The sequence below is a fragment of the Sminthopsis crassicaudata genome, chromosome 2 (genome assembly GCF_048593235.1).
Source record: "Sminthopsis crassicaudata isolate SCR6 chromosome 2, ASM4859323v1, whole genome shotgun sequence".
NCBI classification, from domain to species: Eukaryota; Metazoa; Chordata; class Mammalia; order Dasyuromorphia; family Dasyuridae; genus Sminthopsis; species Sminthopsis crassicaudata.
The window spans coordinates 578,315,497-578,332,927 of NC_133618.1; the positions used below are offsets into that span (position 1 = coordinate 578,315,497).

A 17,431-nucleotide genomic window follows, 5' to 3' on the forward strand; every position below is an offset into this window, starting at 1 on the left:
CATCACTCTTTGGGGATATAGATTCTTGGTTGACAGTTGTTTGATTTTACAAATAATAGAATTAAACAAAAAACAAATTAACAGAATAAATACAATATATGCAAGTCCCTTGTATAAAATATGAGCTATTAAAAGCTTCCCAGTGGAGAAACCAATCAGTAGTAACAGGAAAGATATCAAGGAGAAGAGCAGAAAAGGCAACTAACAGAAAAATAAAAACAATTCTTGACGGTTCTATTATATCTATATCTATATATATTTTAAAAATCTTTAGTCAAGTACTTCAAATTGTTGTGCTTCTGATATATCATACTAATACTACTGTTTTGGTTGTTGAGCAAAAATGTTTTAAAAACTATTAATGCTATCTTAAAATATAGGAATGGATTTCCCTGTCGAAATAATTTCCTTGCTTTTTAAGTTCAGACATTGTCTGAGAATCCCTGTGCTTCTCCTATCACACACTTCCTTGTCATCTCACCTGTACTCCTTCTGCTGTAAGGGCTGAGCAAGACTGGATCTGCCACATCCTATCCCGAATCGTGTGTAGGTTCAGTCCCTCTGCGATCTCTGAGGCAGGGGCTGCGGTGAGCAAATCCTGCTTGTTAGCAAAGATGAGCACGGGGACACCACTTAGCTTTTCTTCATCCAGTAATTCAGCTAGTTCCTGTATCATTTTAGAAAAGGAGGTGAAAATCCACACTTGATTCTGTCAAATCTCATCTTTCCTCTAGTAAGAAAAACATTTAGATATTCAGGAAAGAGATGCAAAAAGGGACACAAAACTAACAGAATTATTTTGATACTACAGTATAAGGAATAATATATATGTCTTTTGTTTCTTTTAATTATTGCTAAAATGACACAGCTATGGTTACAGCTATAGTTTGTTTTATTTGTTCATTTCCAATTTTCCTTTTTTTTTTTTTTTTTTTTACATTTGAATATTTGTCAAGGGAGATTAAATAAATCTTATTTTAGATAAAAAAAATATTTAGAACCAGTGATGGCTTTGAAACTTCCTAAACCACTGCATTTGTACTGCTGAAGAATGCAGCTTTATACCATGTTTTTGTCTATAACTGACAAGTTGCGTTGCCTTTTCATGCCATTCTTGGAAGACTATGAACTTAGACTAATTTAAGTACCTTCCTTAATGGCTATGACTGTTTTAACTACTGTCCTGCTGAAGACATGGACCTATACCCATATCATGTTTACTATCTATGGTGTCACAAAGTTTTATGAGCCTACTTGCAAAGTTCCTGTACTTACATATTTTGTGGGGGAAGAGGAATGAAAGTGATGTTTAATTGCAGGTTGGTTCTATCTACAGTAAATTTTTGCTGGGAAGGCATGCATAATAAGCCTAATTGCCATAAAGATAACATTTCACATAGAATTTATCTTCTTAAAAATCCTATAGTGGCAAGAACTGGAAACTGAATGAATGAATGCCCATCAGCTGGAGAATGGTTGAATAAGTTATGGTATATGAATGTAATGGAATATTATTGTTCTATAAGAAATGATGAGCAGGCTGATTTCAGAAAAGCCTGGAAAGACCTGTATGAATGGATGCTAAGTGAAGTAAATAGAACCAAGAGAACATTGTATATAGCAACAACAAGATTGTGTGATGATCAACTGTGATAGACTTGGCTCTTTTCAATAATGAGGTAATTCAAGGCAATTACAACAGACTTGTGATGGAAAGAGCCATCTGCATTCAGAGAGAGAAAACTATATCGGAACACAGTATTTTCACTTTTGTTGTTGCTTGTTTTTATTCCTCATCTTTTTTTTTTCTTTCACTTTTTTTTTTTTTTTGAGGCAATTGGGGTTCAGTGACTTGCCCAAGCAAGGTCACACAGCTAAGAAGTGTTAAGTATCTGAAGCCAGATTTGAATTCAGGTTTTCTAGACTTTAGGGCTGGTGCTTTGTCCACTTCGCCACCTAGCTGCTCCTTCTTTCACCTTTTGATTTTTATTTTTTTTTTTTGGGGAAGCATAATGAATATGGAAATATGTTTAGAAGAACTGCATGTGTTTAACCTATACTGGATTGCTTCCTATCTATGAGAGGAGGTAGAGGGAAATTTTGAAACACAAGAGTTTTGCAGGGGTGAATGTTGAAAACTACCTTTCCATGCATTTGGAAAAATAAAGAGCTATTTAAAAAAATCATGTGGGAGGGAGCTAGATGGTTCATGAGGTTGATAATATAAGGACCTTCAAGATAAGATACAATTCTTCAGTTTAGTTCTAGCTCAAATAAAAAAAATGTTTATTTGTCACTGTGATATGCTGGGTAGTCTCCAAATGTACGGCGTTTCCTTGTCCTAAAGAAGAAAAGCTATCCCAAATACTGGAATAACACACCAGACCTAGGTTCAGGCTGGTGACCCTATACTGATGTCTGTGTCTTATCTCTCTAAAAAGGTGGACTAGTGAAGAAGTGCATTTATGCTTCATTTAACAGTGGGGGGAAAAATATCCATATCCATTTTATATACATCCCTTCACTTTAAAAAAGCATATATACATACTGTACTCTGTGTTGTGTACTCTTTACAAACAAGACAGAGTTCAAGATGTACATGGTTACTTAGCACCATGTACCATGTATCTGACACACAAGTAGCCTATTTAGGTTATATATTCTAATTCCTGAAAAAAAATTTTTTTTGTTACCCCAAGATCAATTAAGTTAATTTAGAAAGATGTAAAGAAAAACAAACTAAGTTCATTTTTGGCCTCTTTTAAGGGCCTAGAAAAGAATCTGCAAAGATTTTAGTTTTCATATCAAATTCCATTTACTAATAGTCTTATCTGTTTTATTTGATTAATTTTTGTTGTAAAGACCTCCACTAATAGTTTTGGAATCAACTTCTATTTTAGCCCAGCTTTTACAAAGACTATTTTGTTTGAATTATAAAAGTTTTTAAAAATAGCTTCCTAACTCTCAAACATTTAATAAAATAATGGAAAATTAGTTATTTTGGAAATATTTGGACAGAAGAATTATTTACCTGACCCGTCTCTTCAAATCGTTTTCTGTCTGCACTGTCGATAACATATATCTATAAAAGAAATAGGAATGATTACTTTACTTTAGTGATCCCATATGGAAAAACTCAATGCTGCTTCTAGACATGAGTAGAAGATATCAGTTCAATCTTGCACTGAAAAGCCAGGGTGGCAGGTTCACCTCACTTAGGGAAGCAAAAGAAAACAAAATGTCTGGGAAATCTTTTCTCACAAACAACAATATCTAGGAAGTGACAAAAACCAGGGAATGTCTTTGGATAAATGTGATGATATGTGTTGAGATGTAAAAATTAACACAGACAAATCTCAAAAATCATATGGGCAATATTCTTGGAATTAATGTATATGTTATCTTTTAGTGCTTAGTTATCTTTCACATTTACATTAAAAATCTAGTTAGTCTAGCTCAAGGGATGAGATATAGATAACAGGAAAAATTGGGGGGAAAATCTCATAAGAGGATCGGGAGTTCAGTATATATACACTACAAATTTAGAATTTCTTTTGCTACATAATTACAAATTATAATTAAAACAATGCAATAAAGACAAATCTCCTACAAATTTAGAATTTCTTTTGCTACATAATTATAAATTATAATTAAAACAATGCAATAAAGACAAATCTTCTACAAAAGTGTTTTTTAACCAAAGAAATATCAAACCTATCATCTTTAGTAGCACTAAACTACATAAATGTACCTGCAGAAACCAATCTGTATGTGCATCATATTCTGTCCCACGCCTAAACCAGATTCCCTTCTAAAACAAAAGCAAGTAAAATTCTGCTGAATACTGTCAGTCAGGCACCCACAACTAAAAACTGTCACAGAAATGAAGTTCAGTCTAAAACAACTGCAGACATAATTTTTTTCTCCCAAGAATATTTATATCTTCATGTCTGTTTGTGTGTGTGTGTGTGTGTGTGTGTGTGTGTGTGTTTCTTCCCAGGGAAAAACAAAGAGTGAAGAGAGGCACAAAGAATGTTCTGGGCCTTAGAATTCTAAGGTCTTATTGTTATTATAAAATATCCAAAGAAGGCCAACACTCTATTCATAGTGGTACCTCATAAATGTTGAATGGCTGGCAAGTTAATGCAAAACATGAGCTATGAAGGTCCTTCTAACTCAGAGGCTCAGAATAACTATTTTATAGGAGTGCTTCATGTAGAAAGGAAGGAAACATATTGGAATAGTTATAATAATAATATATGATAATGATAACATAATCTCTATATTAGAAGTGAGTAACCATGTAACATGGAGTTGATTTTACTTTTATTTTGGGTGAGAGAGTCTAGACAAGATTGAAATGGATTTCATTTAAGCAATGTACCAAAATGAAGGATATGAAAAATGAGAAGACATCATATCAATAGTGACTAGGAGGAGGGTGTGTCTAGCAGAAAAGACTGCCTAGGTGGTCTTATGCAGGTGACAAAAAAAGGGGAAAAAAAGTTACAAAATTTCAAAACTGAAAAGGGCTCTCAACAATCATCTAGTCTTACTCCATACGTGAAAGAATGCCCTCTATTTCAGCAAGTGGTCATCCAGCTTTTGTTGGATTTGTTTATCAATGTCTTTCCTAAGATGTGGTTCTCATAAATGAAAACAGTATTCCAGATGTGGTCTGATGAAGTCAGAATATAAGACTATCACCTTCTTTAATACAACATGGCATATATCTCTTAAGGCAATCTAAGATTACGTCAATATCACATCATATTGATGATTCATATTGAGGGTATTATCTACTAACCCTTCCCACAAAATCACAGAGGAGAAAAATGTGCTTGTATAGAAGGTATAATATGAAGACAAAAACAAAATACTTATAGTCCATCTCAAATATTATAAGGAGATGGTAGAGAGTTCTAAAAAGTAGAGAGATATGGTCCCAAGAAAAATCCAGAATACTGACTGGCAAGTTCAAAAACTGAGTAAAAACAAGAGTATATCTTTGGTACTGATTTACTGCTAGTTGGTATTTCATACAAATAGTCCCACAAAAACACTTCTGTGCTATGGCAAGTATGTTTCCAAAAGTAGCCATATTGTCCCTCAATCTATACATATGTTTTTCATAGTATTTGGTTTATCATTCAAATCACTTCCAATCACATTTGGAAATGATGGTACCATAATTTTAAGGAGAAGCCTATAAAATGACTATCCTATTTACTAAGAAATGAGTTAAATGAAAAGCAGTGGTCAGGCTTCTCTGGTGTGTTCATTTTATTTTTCTTCAACATTTTGCTTTTTTTTATCCCCACAGATTTCATCTTTTAAAAAATGTTCATCTCCTTATGGGATATTGCCATTTACAAGAAAATACTACTGTTCCTGATATGATCTATTTTTTATTGTCTGTCAACCTTGCCATGTAAAAAACAATCCCCAAACCAATTAAAATAGAGAATCTGGTTTTCAGCTTCAAAGAACTAGAAAAAATAGAAGCTCTGGTACTCTTCTAACTTTGATATTAAAATAGTGTGGATCCAGGCAAACTTATTATTAGCCCTATTTTAAAATCCTAATTTAACTCAGGACATTTGAAATTTTGCCATATGCAAAATTAAGTATACACGTCTTCTAGGAAATGACATTGAAACTCTATTATCATCATGGGAAGGTCAGTAAAAAAGATTTTTATCTGTTGTGATATGGACTCCCATAAGTTTATTCAACTGACATTATCCAATGACTAATCACTGAGGAAATGAACAGAAGATTCTTTTGTTTTTCTTTCTTCTCCCTACTGCTGCCACCTTTTGGCCATTTTACTTCTTGTAAACATCTCTCCACCAAAGGGTGGATACATGGAGAAGAAATGAAACTCACACTTTATTAGTAGCTGGGCAAAAGTTTGAGGAAGGAATACTGAAGCTATTGATTAAAATGAAATTTTTGGATTATCTATAGTTTCCCCAACTGTCCTTTCTATTTATTCCATACCAAAATATGTCTACTGTTTATTGTAGTCTAGAAATCACCTTGTTTCAGAGAATTTGAGGCATATTCGAGAATTCTCAGTGGAGATGAGTAGCAAATGGTTTGATTTGGTTATAAAATGATGAGATACTTTAAGTTATATTTAAAGTTATATTTAAAAGTAAAAATCAATGGAGCTTTGTCATACAAAGCTCTACCTTGAGAAACAGCAGTGGTATATATTTCTATGCTTTCTAATGACCTTGGGAAAAGTGTATCTATCTGCCCATTACTTCTATCACACCTTTTATCTCTCCTCTTCTCTAGGAGTAGAAAATCATGAACCAGATATGTTTCATGCTTTTGATCCTCCCTTAGGAATAATTTGGACTATATTTAGGCATTGTGTTAACCCTTTTAGGCTAATAAAATTTTATGTAGTTCCCTGTGGTGTCCACCTGGTGGGAAATAGTTAAATTACTCTTGAAACCATCTGATTAAGGAAATAGTTTTGGAATCAGATTTTCCTAACTCAAGAAGTAAAGAATTTAAAGCAAACAAATAAAAACTGCATCCCTAGGTGCTGTTAAGTCTGGCAAGGTAGTGCTTGGAGTCTAGCCCTAGGGACCAGGCTGATAACCATGGTCTCACAGGCATTGGAACAACACAAGGTTGAATCTAAATCCAACTGGCTTCCTGATGCTTCAGAAAAAAACTTTCCTCATGTTGCTATGCTGAACTGATTTTTGCTCAAATATACATAGCTTGCTGGGTACATATGGTTCACACAAAATGCTACATCTGTGATTACATTACATCATCTTTGCATTCTGCCTACTAGCTGTTAGATTTATTTAACTTTTAAATTCTTACCCAAGGACCAGGAAATTTTAGAGACCTTTTTTAGGAACCTGACAAATATCTGTACCCTTAACTACCCATCTTCTAGAATTTTCCTTACTTTGCCTTATACCTGCAAAGCATCCAATATAAGCTTTGTTTCTCCCTACAACCTCTCTTTTTAATCTAATGTGTGCTTTTAATACAATTTAAGAATAACACTTAAATGATTAATAAAACAAATACTGTGAATAGGTATTTACTAAGTTTCCTGAGGCTAAGAGCATAGTTTTCTCTCTTGGAAAGTTGTACCTCACTCTACCTCCCTCCTAGCCAATAACCTATTTTTTTCCACACAATTTGGCATCTACACCAGAGAAGTTTTCTTCACAAAAAGTCAGATTATGGTATGGTTCTTACAACAGCGCCTCACATGGAGTAGGTGCAAAATTAATATTTGTTGATTTGATTTTATGATAACAAAATTTATGTTTTGCTATTATCACAACCCAATGAGAATGAAAAATTAATTCTTATAGCATTCTTATTAATTTTTGTAGTAATCATATGAAGCAAGGCTTTTCCCATTTTAGAGATGGATGAAAAGAGCCTCTGAGCTTCATTTTGGTGATTATAGTTAGTGACATTCTGGGATCTTCTAAGTTTTATTTTGCTGCTCAAATCACTGAAGTATGTTTATAAACAGATTATTTGGCCAAGGTGTGGAAGGACACACTATTGTTACCAAGCAACAATAATGTGTCTTTTAAAAGCTATTCCAAGATTGCTTGCTTTACAATCGCCAGTCTTCTGCTGGCCCTGCTAATAAGTTCATGATGATTAATGTTATGGCAGTGGAAATACTGACAATGAGAACATTAGAGTGTTAATGTTTCTAGCACACAGCAGGAAAGGCCTTGAATTAATGCAGGAGTAGGCAGTACTTACAAGTACATCAGTATTTTCAAAATAATTCCTCCAGTATGGCCTGATTTTCCTCTGTCCACCAATGTCCCATACATTCAGTTTAAAACCTTGTGACTGTACACTTTTGATGTTAAAGCCCTGAAAAAGAAAAAGGCAAAAACACCTAGTTAAGTCATGCTTTGGGATTATATTGGTAAAAGATCATATTTAACAGCTTTGGCATCTCCCACTTGTAAGAAGTATTGACAGAGACGAACATAGTACTAATGAAAATCATCTGCAATGAAAATGATACAGAGAAGCTAGCTCATGTACAATTAACCTCACCAATGTTATAGAACCAGTAGCTGATGAAGTACTGACAAAATATTGCTGTCTACCCCATTCTCCAACAGCAGTCCTGCTTGGTTTCCATTTCAAGAAGCAACATGCTTTTGCCACATTTCAGGAGAAGCTGATCACCTGAAATCTCACCACTGTGCCTTACATTTGGATACTCTACACAGTCTCAACTTACTCACAGCTGCCATTCCCCTCTGATCAGAGGGTTGGAGAATAGAGTACTAAACTTCTCCCAAATCTTCCCTTACAGAGGGTTCACTTCACTCCTTCCTAGAAACTCCTTTCTCCATCAGGAGCACTGCTTCACTTTTATTTCACATAATAATCATGTTCCCAGCCAGGCACCCTCTGGAGTTCCATTCTCAATTGCCCTGATTTTTAGTTTCTTTTTGTGCTGTCTTCTCCCATTAGATTGTAAGTTCTTTGAGGGCAGAAACTGGCTCTTTTTCTTATTTGTATCTGGCATGCTAGGTATTTAATAAATATTTATCTAATTGAACTAAATACCTATAGTGTTTACAAGGATGGGAGAATCAAGACAGTAAGACTCAATTTGGATTTGCAACATAGAGAGTGCTATCTGAAGATCTTAGAATGGTAAAGGGTATCAGGAATATGGTTAAACCTGAAAACTTAAGAGAACAGAATGCTAAATTTAAAGAGGAACAAGCACTGTGTGTGAAGAATCAGTTTTTTAAATTATGGTTCAGTATAGAAAGATTTTTTCTATAGTGGATTAAATAGGGTGTAGAAAGAACTAAACTTATGCTACCATGTATGTGGGAGAATAAATTTGCACTTGAATCATATTTTAAAGAACTATGGAGATTTAAAGTTCTGCCAAAAAAGCACACAATGCAACTCTGAATCAAGAAGTCATGCTGTGGGTAGTGGCTGGAGGGGGAAACCTTCGGATCCCTAGAAATAATCTACGTTGTTCTTTTAGAAATCTTTGGTCAACTGGAAAATATGTTGATTTTCAGGAGTTACTGCAATGTAGAGTAAATCATGGTAAGTATCCTGAGTCAGGAATTATAAGGACAAATGAGCAAAAAATTCAAGATTCAGATCACATTTTACAATTAGGATTATTTTATCTCTCTATAAGTGGTACAGTGAAATCAAGATTTTAAAATCTGGTCTGAGGGTTTGCTGCTAGTGAACAGGAAATTTATCTTGCTTAGTAAAAAATAACAGGGCAAAGGAGCTCATTCTGAACATCTGGTAAATTTGCCTACATGCCACTATCACTACTTGAGATCTGAAACTAGGACACACTACATCAGGGGCAGGTGCTACCAGAATCTTCACTACTGAGGAGAGTCACTTGTGTATAATTTATGGTGTTGGTGTTTCTATAAAACTTTAAATGAAACAGAAATAAATGTATGTTTGAATATTGGGAAGACAATGGATAAATAAATGGAGAATGCATTTTAACTCCTTGCCAAAAGTATCTAAAACTGTTCATTTAATAATGTCCCTTTCAAATAGAGATTTTAAATGCCAAAACCTATCAACTACAAAGAGACATAAGAATCCGGGTCAAAATGTATAAAATATGTGCTTTATCTTTTTTCCTGAATATTCATAAAAATTATATTTTCTTCTCTTGTAAGGGCCCAAACACACTAGAGTGTGATTTAAAACATTTCAATATTTTATTTTTCTAAACATATGCAGAGATAGTTTTTAGCATTCACCTTTGCAAAGCCCTGGTCCAAATTTTTCTCCCTTTTCTCCTCCACTCTCCCCCAAACAGCAAATAATTCAATACAGGTTAAACATGTGCAATTCTTCTAAACATTCTCATGCCATGCAAAAAACAAAAACAAAAACCTAAAAAACCAAACAGGTCAAAAGGGAAAAAATACGAGAAAGAAAGAAAAAAAACAACAAGCAAACAAACAACAACAAAAAAGATGAAAATACTGATCCACATTCAGAATCCATAGTTCTCTCTCTGGATGTGGCTGAAACTTTATATCACAAGTCTCTTGGAATTGGCCTCAATCACATTATTGTTGAAAAGAGGAAAATCTATCACAATCAATTCTTACATAGTCTGTGCTGTGTACAAAGTTCTCTTGGTTCTACTCACTTCACTTAGCATCAGTTCATGTAAATCTTTCCATGCTTTTCTGAAATCAACCTGCTCATCATTTCATATAGAATAATATTCCATTATAATCATATATTATAACCTATTCAGCCATTCCCTAACTGAAGGGCATCCACTAGAGTGTGTTTTTTTTAGTCTTTCCAGGAGAAACTACTGTAATTTATTATTCTTTAAATTGTAAAATTTGTTCAGAAACTCTAAAATTGTTAGTCTGATAGCAACTCAGTGACTCTTCTGAAATAAGGTACAAGTTAAGAATGCTCACTAGTAATTAAGCACAGAAATCAACAGTTGTATAAATACTATCCAGAAAAGAAACAATGAATCATCTCAGGTTTATAACACTCTTTTTCTCACATATGCTAATGCTACAAAGTTACTAAGAACAGCAGATCAATTGCCAGTCAATAAGTCCAGGTATTTAGTGAGGAAGTAATTTTTCTCCTTAAAAATTTTCTCCTTCTATTCTTGTAGGGAAAGAGGTATAAAGACATTCACCAATTTTTCTGTCCTGTACTTATAGTTGTTATGAATGCTGTCATCTCAAAGTTTCAACAGGTTTATAAATTGTAGCTTAGATGTTATATTTATCTTATCCTTCATTTATTTCAGTTCACCCTTATTAATCTACCATGTCCTATGGAAATTTCATTCTCACAGAATCCTTTCTGAGAGGCTTAGTGTTAAAAATAAAAATTTTTAAATGAACAAAATAGTACATAGAATCCCCTTTTACCCTGGCATGAATTATTTCTCGTTTCTATTGTTCTGTAGTTTTTTTTTTTTTTTTTAATTTCCCTATACTTTTTCATCTTGGTTAGCCTTAGATTTAGAACATAAACTGCGGAGGAGCAGAAAGAGTGGGGCAGAGTCTGTGGTGGTCTTCATTTTTGGATTGCTAGTGCCTTGTACATAGTTTTAAAAAATGCATGCTCTTAAATAGCCAGCATATTCTTTCTACCAGTGCAAATGAAAACCTAGTTGTAGCCTTTTATATTATGTAATTCTTGTCCATGTCTTTTTGTAAACCTCCATAAAAGATCCATCTAAGGCATTAGAAGCCTTCCTCTGATTCTTTAAATATTTCATTGCTCCCACTCAATATTTCATGGATTTCATCCTTGGACTGTTACCTTTTACTATCCCACTTTTTAAAAAAAAAATCAAAATATTATGTGACTTGCACTTAATAAAATGTTGAATTCCGAATGTTGATTGGATCAGAATATACATAATGTAAATGTTTACTTTTAGATGGTGTAAAATATGTTATTGGGCATTAAACCAAGAGCTAAAAGACAAAAGTTCTGTTTTTTCCTTATCAAGCCTTAGGCTTCCTTTTTCTGAAGGGCATGATGTACCATGAAACAAAAATACTGCATAACAGAATGTGTTTACCTGTGTAGGTGTAATGTGACTGATGTCTTCAGATGCAAGCTGCTTCAGGAGTGTAGTTTTGCCAGCATTATCCAAGCCCAGGAGTAGAATTCTTACCTCCTGGTCTGGTGCACTCTTCAATTTCCTCAGGATTGAGAGTAAACCCTTGGGTAATCACAAAGAAGAGAGGTTAGTTTCAAGGCTTTACCACCAATGCCTGGATTTCATTGTGCTGGCCAGTAGAGCATAAGTTCATTCTCACTGAACATAGCTCTTAGCTGTGGAAAGCTTTAAGTAATGTTTTTCATTCAAGTGCTACTTATCCCATCTGGTCTCTTCCTTTATATCTTATCAGGACTATATTAATATACTTTTGAAAATGATACTGGCAGAAGTAACTTTAAAAAATAGCATTACTTATCTATTATAGTTATGGCTAGACTTTGATGTCTCAAAGTTTGCAAATTGTAGCAGAAGTACTGTTTATCCTAATCTTCATCTATTTCAGTTCACTCTTAATAGTCTAAAGCAGGGGTTCTCAAACTACGGCTCATGGGCCACATGCAGCCGCTGAGGATGTTTATGCGGCCACCCGGGTTATGGCAAATGGGCTGAGAGGCGGAGACAGTATGAGGTTTTGTTTTTACTATAGTCTAGCCCTCCAACAGTCTGAGGGACAGTGAACTGGCTCCCTATTTAAAAAGTTTGAGGACCATTGGTCTAAAGTATCCTATCAGGCTTTCTGAGAGGATCAGTGTTAACAGGGTTTTGTTTTTCTTTTAATAAGAAAAATGGCACACATAGAAATTAAGTGATTGTTAAAGTCAGTGAGGGGTCACCAAATAATCAATAATTAAAGAAGAATATTTCCAATTTATCCTAATACTTTTGCCATATAGCTTCTTACTTTGAATATTTCCCCTTTTGTAGGCTTTTAGAAAGAATACGAGGTACTCTTAAGTAAGGATATGCTATTAAAAGATGATATGAAGATAACTAATGGTTATATACATAATAAGCTAGGTAATATTAAAATTTATCAGCTAACTTTATTAAGAGAAAATTACTTCTGGAAAATAACATAACCTCTCATGTTTCATATTGGGTTTCTTTGTTCACTAATTCTAGTCCTGATTGTGCCACGGATTTACTGAAGGACATTAACCTGTATCATGTCTCAATTTTCCCATTTTTAATGGAGAAAATTTATATTTGGCAGAGAATTAGGATGACTATAGCTGTGTGTCAAAAATAGGAATGGATCCCAGTGTGTCTCATATTGACTTAGAAAACCACAAATTAGTATTATATATTTTATATTTAAATTTATTTTGTGAAACATTTCAAAATTACATTTTAATTTGATTTAGTACTTGAGGCTTTTTTTTTTTTTTTTACAAGTTTGAAATCTTTGTTATAGTGGATGGGGAGCTGGTCTTGGACTCATCAAGACAGTTTCAATGCCAGTCTTCAACAAGTTATTTAACATTCTCAGTAACTTAAGCAACTATGTAAGACTCCAAGCTGTATAACAGGTACAGATCTGTCTTGAGGAGGGGAGGGACAAAAGTTCCCTATCCTAATTAAACCACAGATCCAGCCCCGTCCCCCAACCCCATTAATAATACTTGAATAAATGGAGTACAATTAAATGGAGTAATACATATCATGGTTAACCCCTAGAGATGAGTACAGAAAAAGTATGTCCATTATCAAGTGATTTAAGAAACTTCCTAAGATCAATTTTTAAAACAGTTGGAATTTATCACTATATTCTATATTATCTATTACCTATTTGACAGAACAAGTTAATAGAGCTGTCAATCCTATGGAAATCTTGAGGGAAGAGTTGCTTTTCATAAAACAGCTTTGTATTCTAACATTTCTAAACCAACAAAACTTTAACTAACAAGTTCTGATCTGGCCTGTTTCCTGGAGCACCACATCTCCGTAAGAGAAAATCATTAAGTAAAAATATAGCATTTGGATTTTTATATTCAGATTTTTTTCATTTTAACTTCCTCAAATTTCTATTAATCTTAAAAACAGGCAGCAAGAAAGCATTAGAACTCTAGCTATAACCACACAAAATTGATACCATAGGAATCATAAAAAAAGATTCTGTATTTCTAATAGCAATTTTCCTTTGGAAAGAATATTGAAATAGAAAGATTTGCTTTCAAAGAAAGTGACACTAAAGAAACAGAATTATAGATTTCAGCCCGATGGTGACCATAGTCCAACACTGTCCTGCCATTTTACAGATGGGAAAATAAGAGATCCAGAGATGAATGGCTTGCTCAAAACATAGATGTGATTGCTAAGTGGCAGGCCTGGGTCCTGACTAGAAATCCAGCATCTTTTCCTCACTCTTTCATGGTAGAATGATGAATGGCATTAGGAATGACATATGCCATAAAATGTAACAGCACACCTACTGACAATCCTAGTCAGTGGATCACAGGATTATAAGGGTTAGCTAAAGACGGAAGATATTTATAGAAATCAGCATTCTACCTGCAGTGAATAAAGTAAGCTGATTTAAAAGCCTGAAGGTAAAGCAAAATAAGTCTATCTCTATGTCTGCTTGTATAACAATGTCCACCTATTTATTTGAAATGTTATTTGATCTGAAGTTCAAAGAAATTAACATTCTTAGCATTTAATAAAACAGTACTACTTTCTAAATATACCTTAAAGAACAGCTAATCATACCAGTGAATAAATTAATTAGCTGGAATATGAATTTAAGATATATTTTTAGCATCCTGCCTTAGTACTTTGCCCTAATATTGATTAAATGCTATAAATTTTTTTTTACCTAATAAGCATGTTACTACCACATGCTGTGTACAACAGTTATTATTCTCAAACTGGCAGACAAAATAGGTCTAACTCATCCATAAAATATTTGAATGAACTTTTACAGTGACTAGGTAGGTATATAAGACTGAAGTGCAATATACACCTATTTAGCTAAATGACTGGGAGGTGCACATGAAATATCTACAACCTAGTCCATTCCAAGTTTAGATAAAGAGGAATACAAACAAATTTATCTATTGGGGTATTTGAACTTTACAATTGTTAGGATTACAAGGTGAGAACTCAGGTTGTCTAGACAGTGACAAGGTGAGAACTCACCTTGTAATCCTAACAACAATGGGGTTTGGAAAAACTCCAGTTGTCTGTAGTTCCCCTCAATGAGCTTAAAATGGATATGACAACTCAAAAACAAATAAACTATAGTGTTGCTAAGTAAGACCATCTTAATCTCTAGAATGTTGTGACTGGACCTTATATTGGATTTTCTACAGTCTGGACATCTCTTACTTCAAAGAGCCATGAGTCGGTAGTTGTTGTTACTCCCTCCATTTTAGTAGGCAATATTTAAGAATTATCATAGCACAAAGTCTCATTATCCTGACAGTCACCTTATAGTGATTATAATGGTTCTAGGGAAACAAACAATTCAGTCAAAGTGTTTTCATTTTGGCAAGGCTGTTGAAAATTTGTTTTCTGCTAGCATACATGGCCTTTAAGAATTTATAGTAGCCTCACCATGAAGCATTTCAAGAATACTTTGATTGGAAGTAAACACAAACTTATTAAACACCTTCTTTGTGTCCATTCTAAGCACTTTACAAATATTATTTGTATTCTATTTGATACTCAAAATAACTTTTGGGAGGTAGGTATTATCATCATCCCATTTTATTGCTATTGTTCTGCCTTTGTTATTGAAGGGGAAACAGAAGCAGGCAGAGGTTAAATGACATGCCTAGGAACACCCAACTAGTACTGGGTTTGGGCTTCCTGACTTTAGATCCAGCAATTTTATATACCTAAATAAGGAATTGTGTTCAGTTATCTCTACAATAAATACATGAGAAGACTTGAGCTTTGCCTGGGGCAAAGATGTCAATGTTCCTTTCTATCAGTGCCAATGAAATGGGCTTTTCCTCAAAAAGAATGGATCAAGAGTACTTTGTCCAAAGGATTTTTTATATAAAACAGTGATATCAAAAACAAATAGAAATGGGAGTCTTAATCTATACATAAGGATCTCTGATGGATGTATATTGGCTTAATTTCAAATTGTAATGTTATCTATGTTTTAATGTACTTTTATTTTGTTAAATATTTCTAAATTATATTTTAAACACTTTTGGTTTGGAATAATCATCAAATACAAAATACACCTGAAAACTACCAACATATCAAGAAGCAATACAATAGTATAGTATCTACTACAATACTGATTTGCTGAGTGCTAAATAAAATAATACTGGTTAAAAATGTGAAGTTAGGATTAAAACTAATCATTTCATCATTTCATACTCAAGTATACTATAACCAGCTTAAAATGTTTGAAGAAACTATTGGTGAATGAATACAGTTTTTGTTACAGTAGTCCAGTTTTTAAAACAAACAAGTATCAACTATTAGTCTCAGCTTAAGTTTCCTGGATTTTTTTATTTCAGGAAGTTGTTAACTTGTATCTATACTTTGTTCATTCACTTTTATTGACATTAAAAGTGAAATTAGATTTGCATCTATAATAATAGCACTGCAAATACCTATGTCTCTCATGTTAGAAAAAATTCAAAATTAGCAAAGTTATAGGAAAATATATAAAAGACCAGCTTTCAGTTCAGATATAGATAATTACCTCAAAAAACCAATAAGAGTGACTAGAAAGCCCAAACATAGAATTCTGAACTCACAAAAAATATGATACACTAAGTCACATTACAAGTTCTAAAAATTTGACATTTTATTTTCTAATTAAGCAAGCCTTTACCAGACATCCAGTACTTCAGGGCACTGAGATATAAAGATAAAAACAAAAAGCAGGCTTTGTCTTAAGAAACTTATATTCAATTGTAACAATACAGACCCTCTTATAAACAAAAATTTTAAACCAAACATATACTAAAGAATGCCTGTGCTAATTCTTTGTTTCATATATGTGTGCATGCATGTGTATATATTTATATTTAAGAGGGAAAAAAATCCAGCAAAAACCAATTTACACCTGGAAGTAGATGCAGTATTTGTTATTTATAATCTTGAATTTAAAAAAACAAAACAAAACACCAAATTGTTCAGTTCATTTGATGGATAAATTGGTAAAGTTAGCCAATGATGATGCATTTGTCATCTGTGATGACAATCTTCATCTTCTGTTGGTCTGACATGCCTATTTAGCTTCATTTCTAGTTACTTTGGTGTAAATATTTGTGTTCTTTAATGAGAAAGCTTTCTAATGAACACTCCATAAACAAATGATTAATAAAAAGATAACACCAAAAATATTTACACAAATCTGTTTAGCCTGAGGTTAACAAAACTGTTACATAGAATGTGCAAAATTTGGTTGGCAGCATTAGCTAAAAGAATTCTACTTATACTTAGCAATCTGATCATGTGCAATCAATTGGTTTTTTCCTCCTCTATTTATTCACTGATCTCTTATTAAATATTAGATATATTTTCTCACTTTGATATAGCTTTTTCTAAGCCTTCCAACCACTGAAATTTTCCAATGTTTTTAAAGGTTAACAAAAAAACGATAGTGGAGAGCAACTCAAATTACAGCTTCAACACTACCCACCACTCGTGGCTACAAACCCTAACTATTTTCCATTCAAGTGAATAACTGACCAGCATCGTCAGGAAGCTTGAGAATCCTTTTGGGATACGAACCTCTTCTTAACCCTCCAAATGAACTATTCTGAAATCAACAGGGTCCGATTAGAAAAGGCCAAACTATCCAAGTCCAAATTAAGGGAAAGTTCTAGTTTGAGATGAAAGTGAGAATCTGTGCCCTAAATTGATAAG

The 17,431-nt window shown here is 33.5% G+C and overlaps 1 protein-coding gene across 2 annotated transcripts in view; it reads right to left on the reverse strand.

Moving 5' to 3' along the window:
* The window catches only part of ARL3 (ARF like GTPase 3), a 30,761-nt gene that overhangs the window by 12,297 nt on the left and 1,033 nt on the right, over window positions 1-17,431 (reverse strand). The window contains exons 1-5 of one of the 2 annotated variants that reach the window (XM_074295471.1): window positions 17,255-17,275; window positions 11,609-11,752; window positions 7,768-7,884; window positions 3,032-3,082; window positions 482-667 (exon numbers count right to left, since the gene is read on the reverse strand). In XM_074295471.1, coding sequence (XP_074151572.1) covers window positions 482-667; window positions 3,032-3,082; window positions 7,768-7,884; window positions 11,609-11,752; window positions 17,255-17,260 — 504 coding nt within the window. In that variant the 5' untranslated portion in view covers window positions 17,261-17,275. Of the gene's footprint in view, window positions 1-481; window positions 668-3,031; window positions 3,083-7,767; window positions 7,885-11,608; window positions 11,753-17,254; window positions 17,276-17,431 lie in introns of those variants that run through there. The other variant, XM_074295472.1, reaches the window with a different exon arrangement.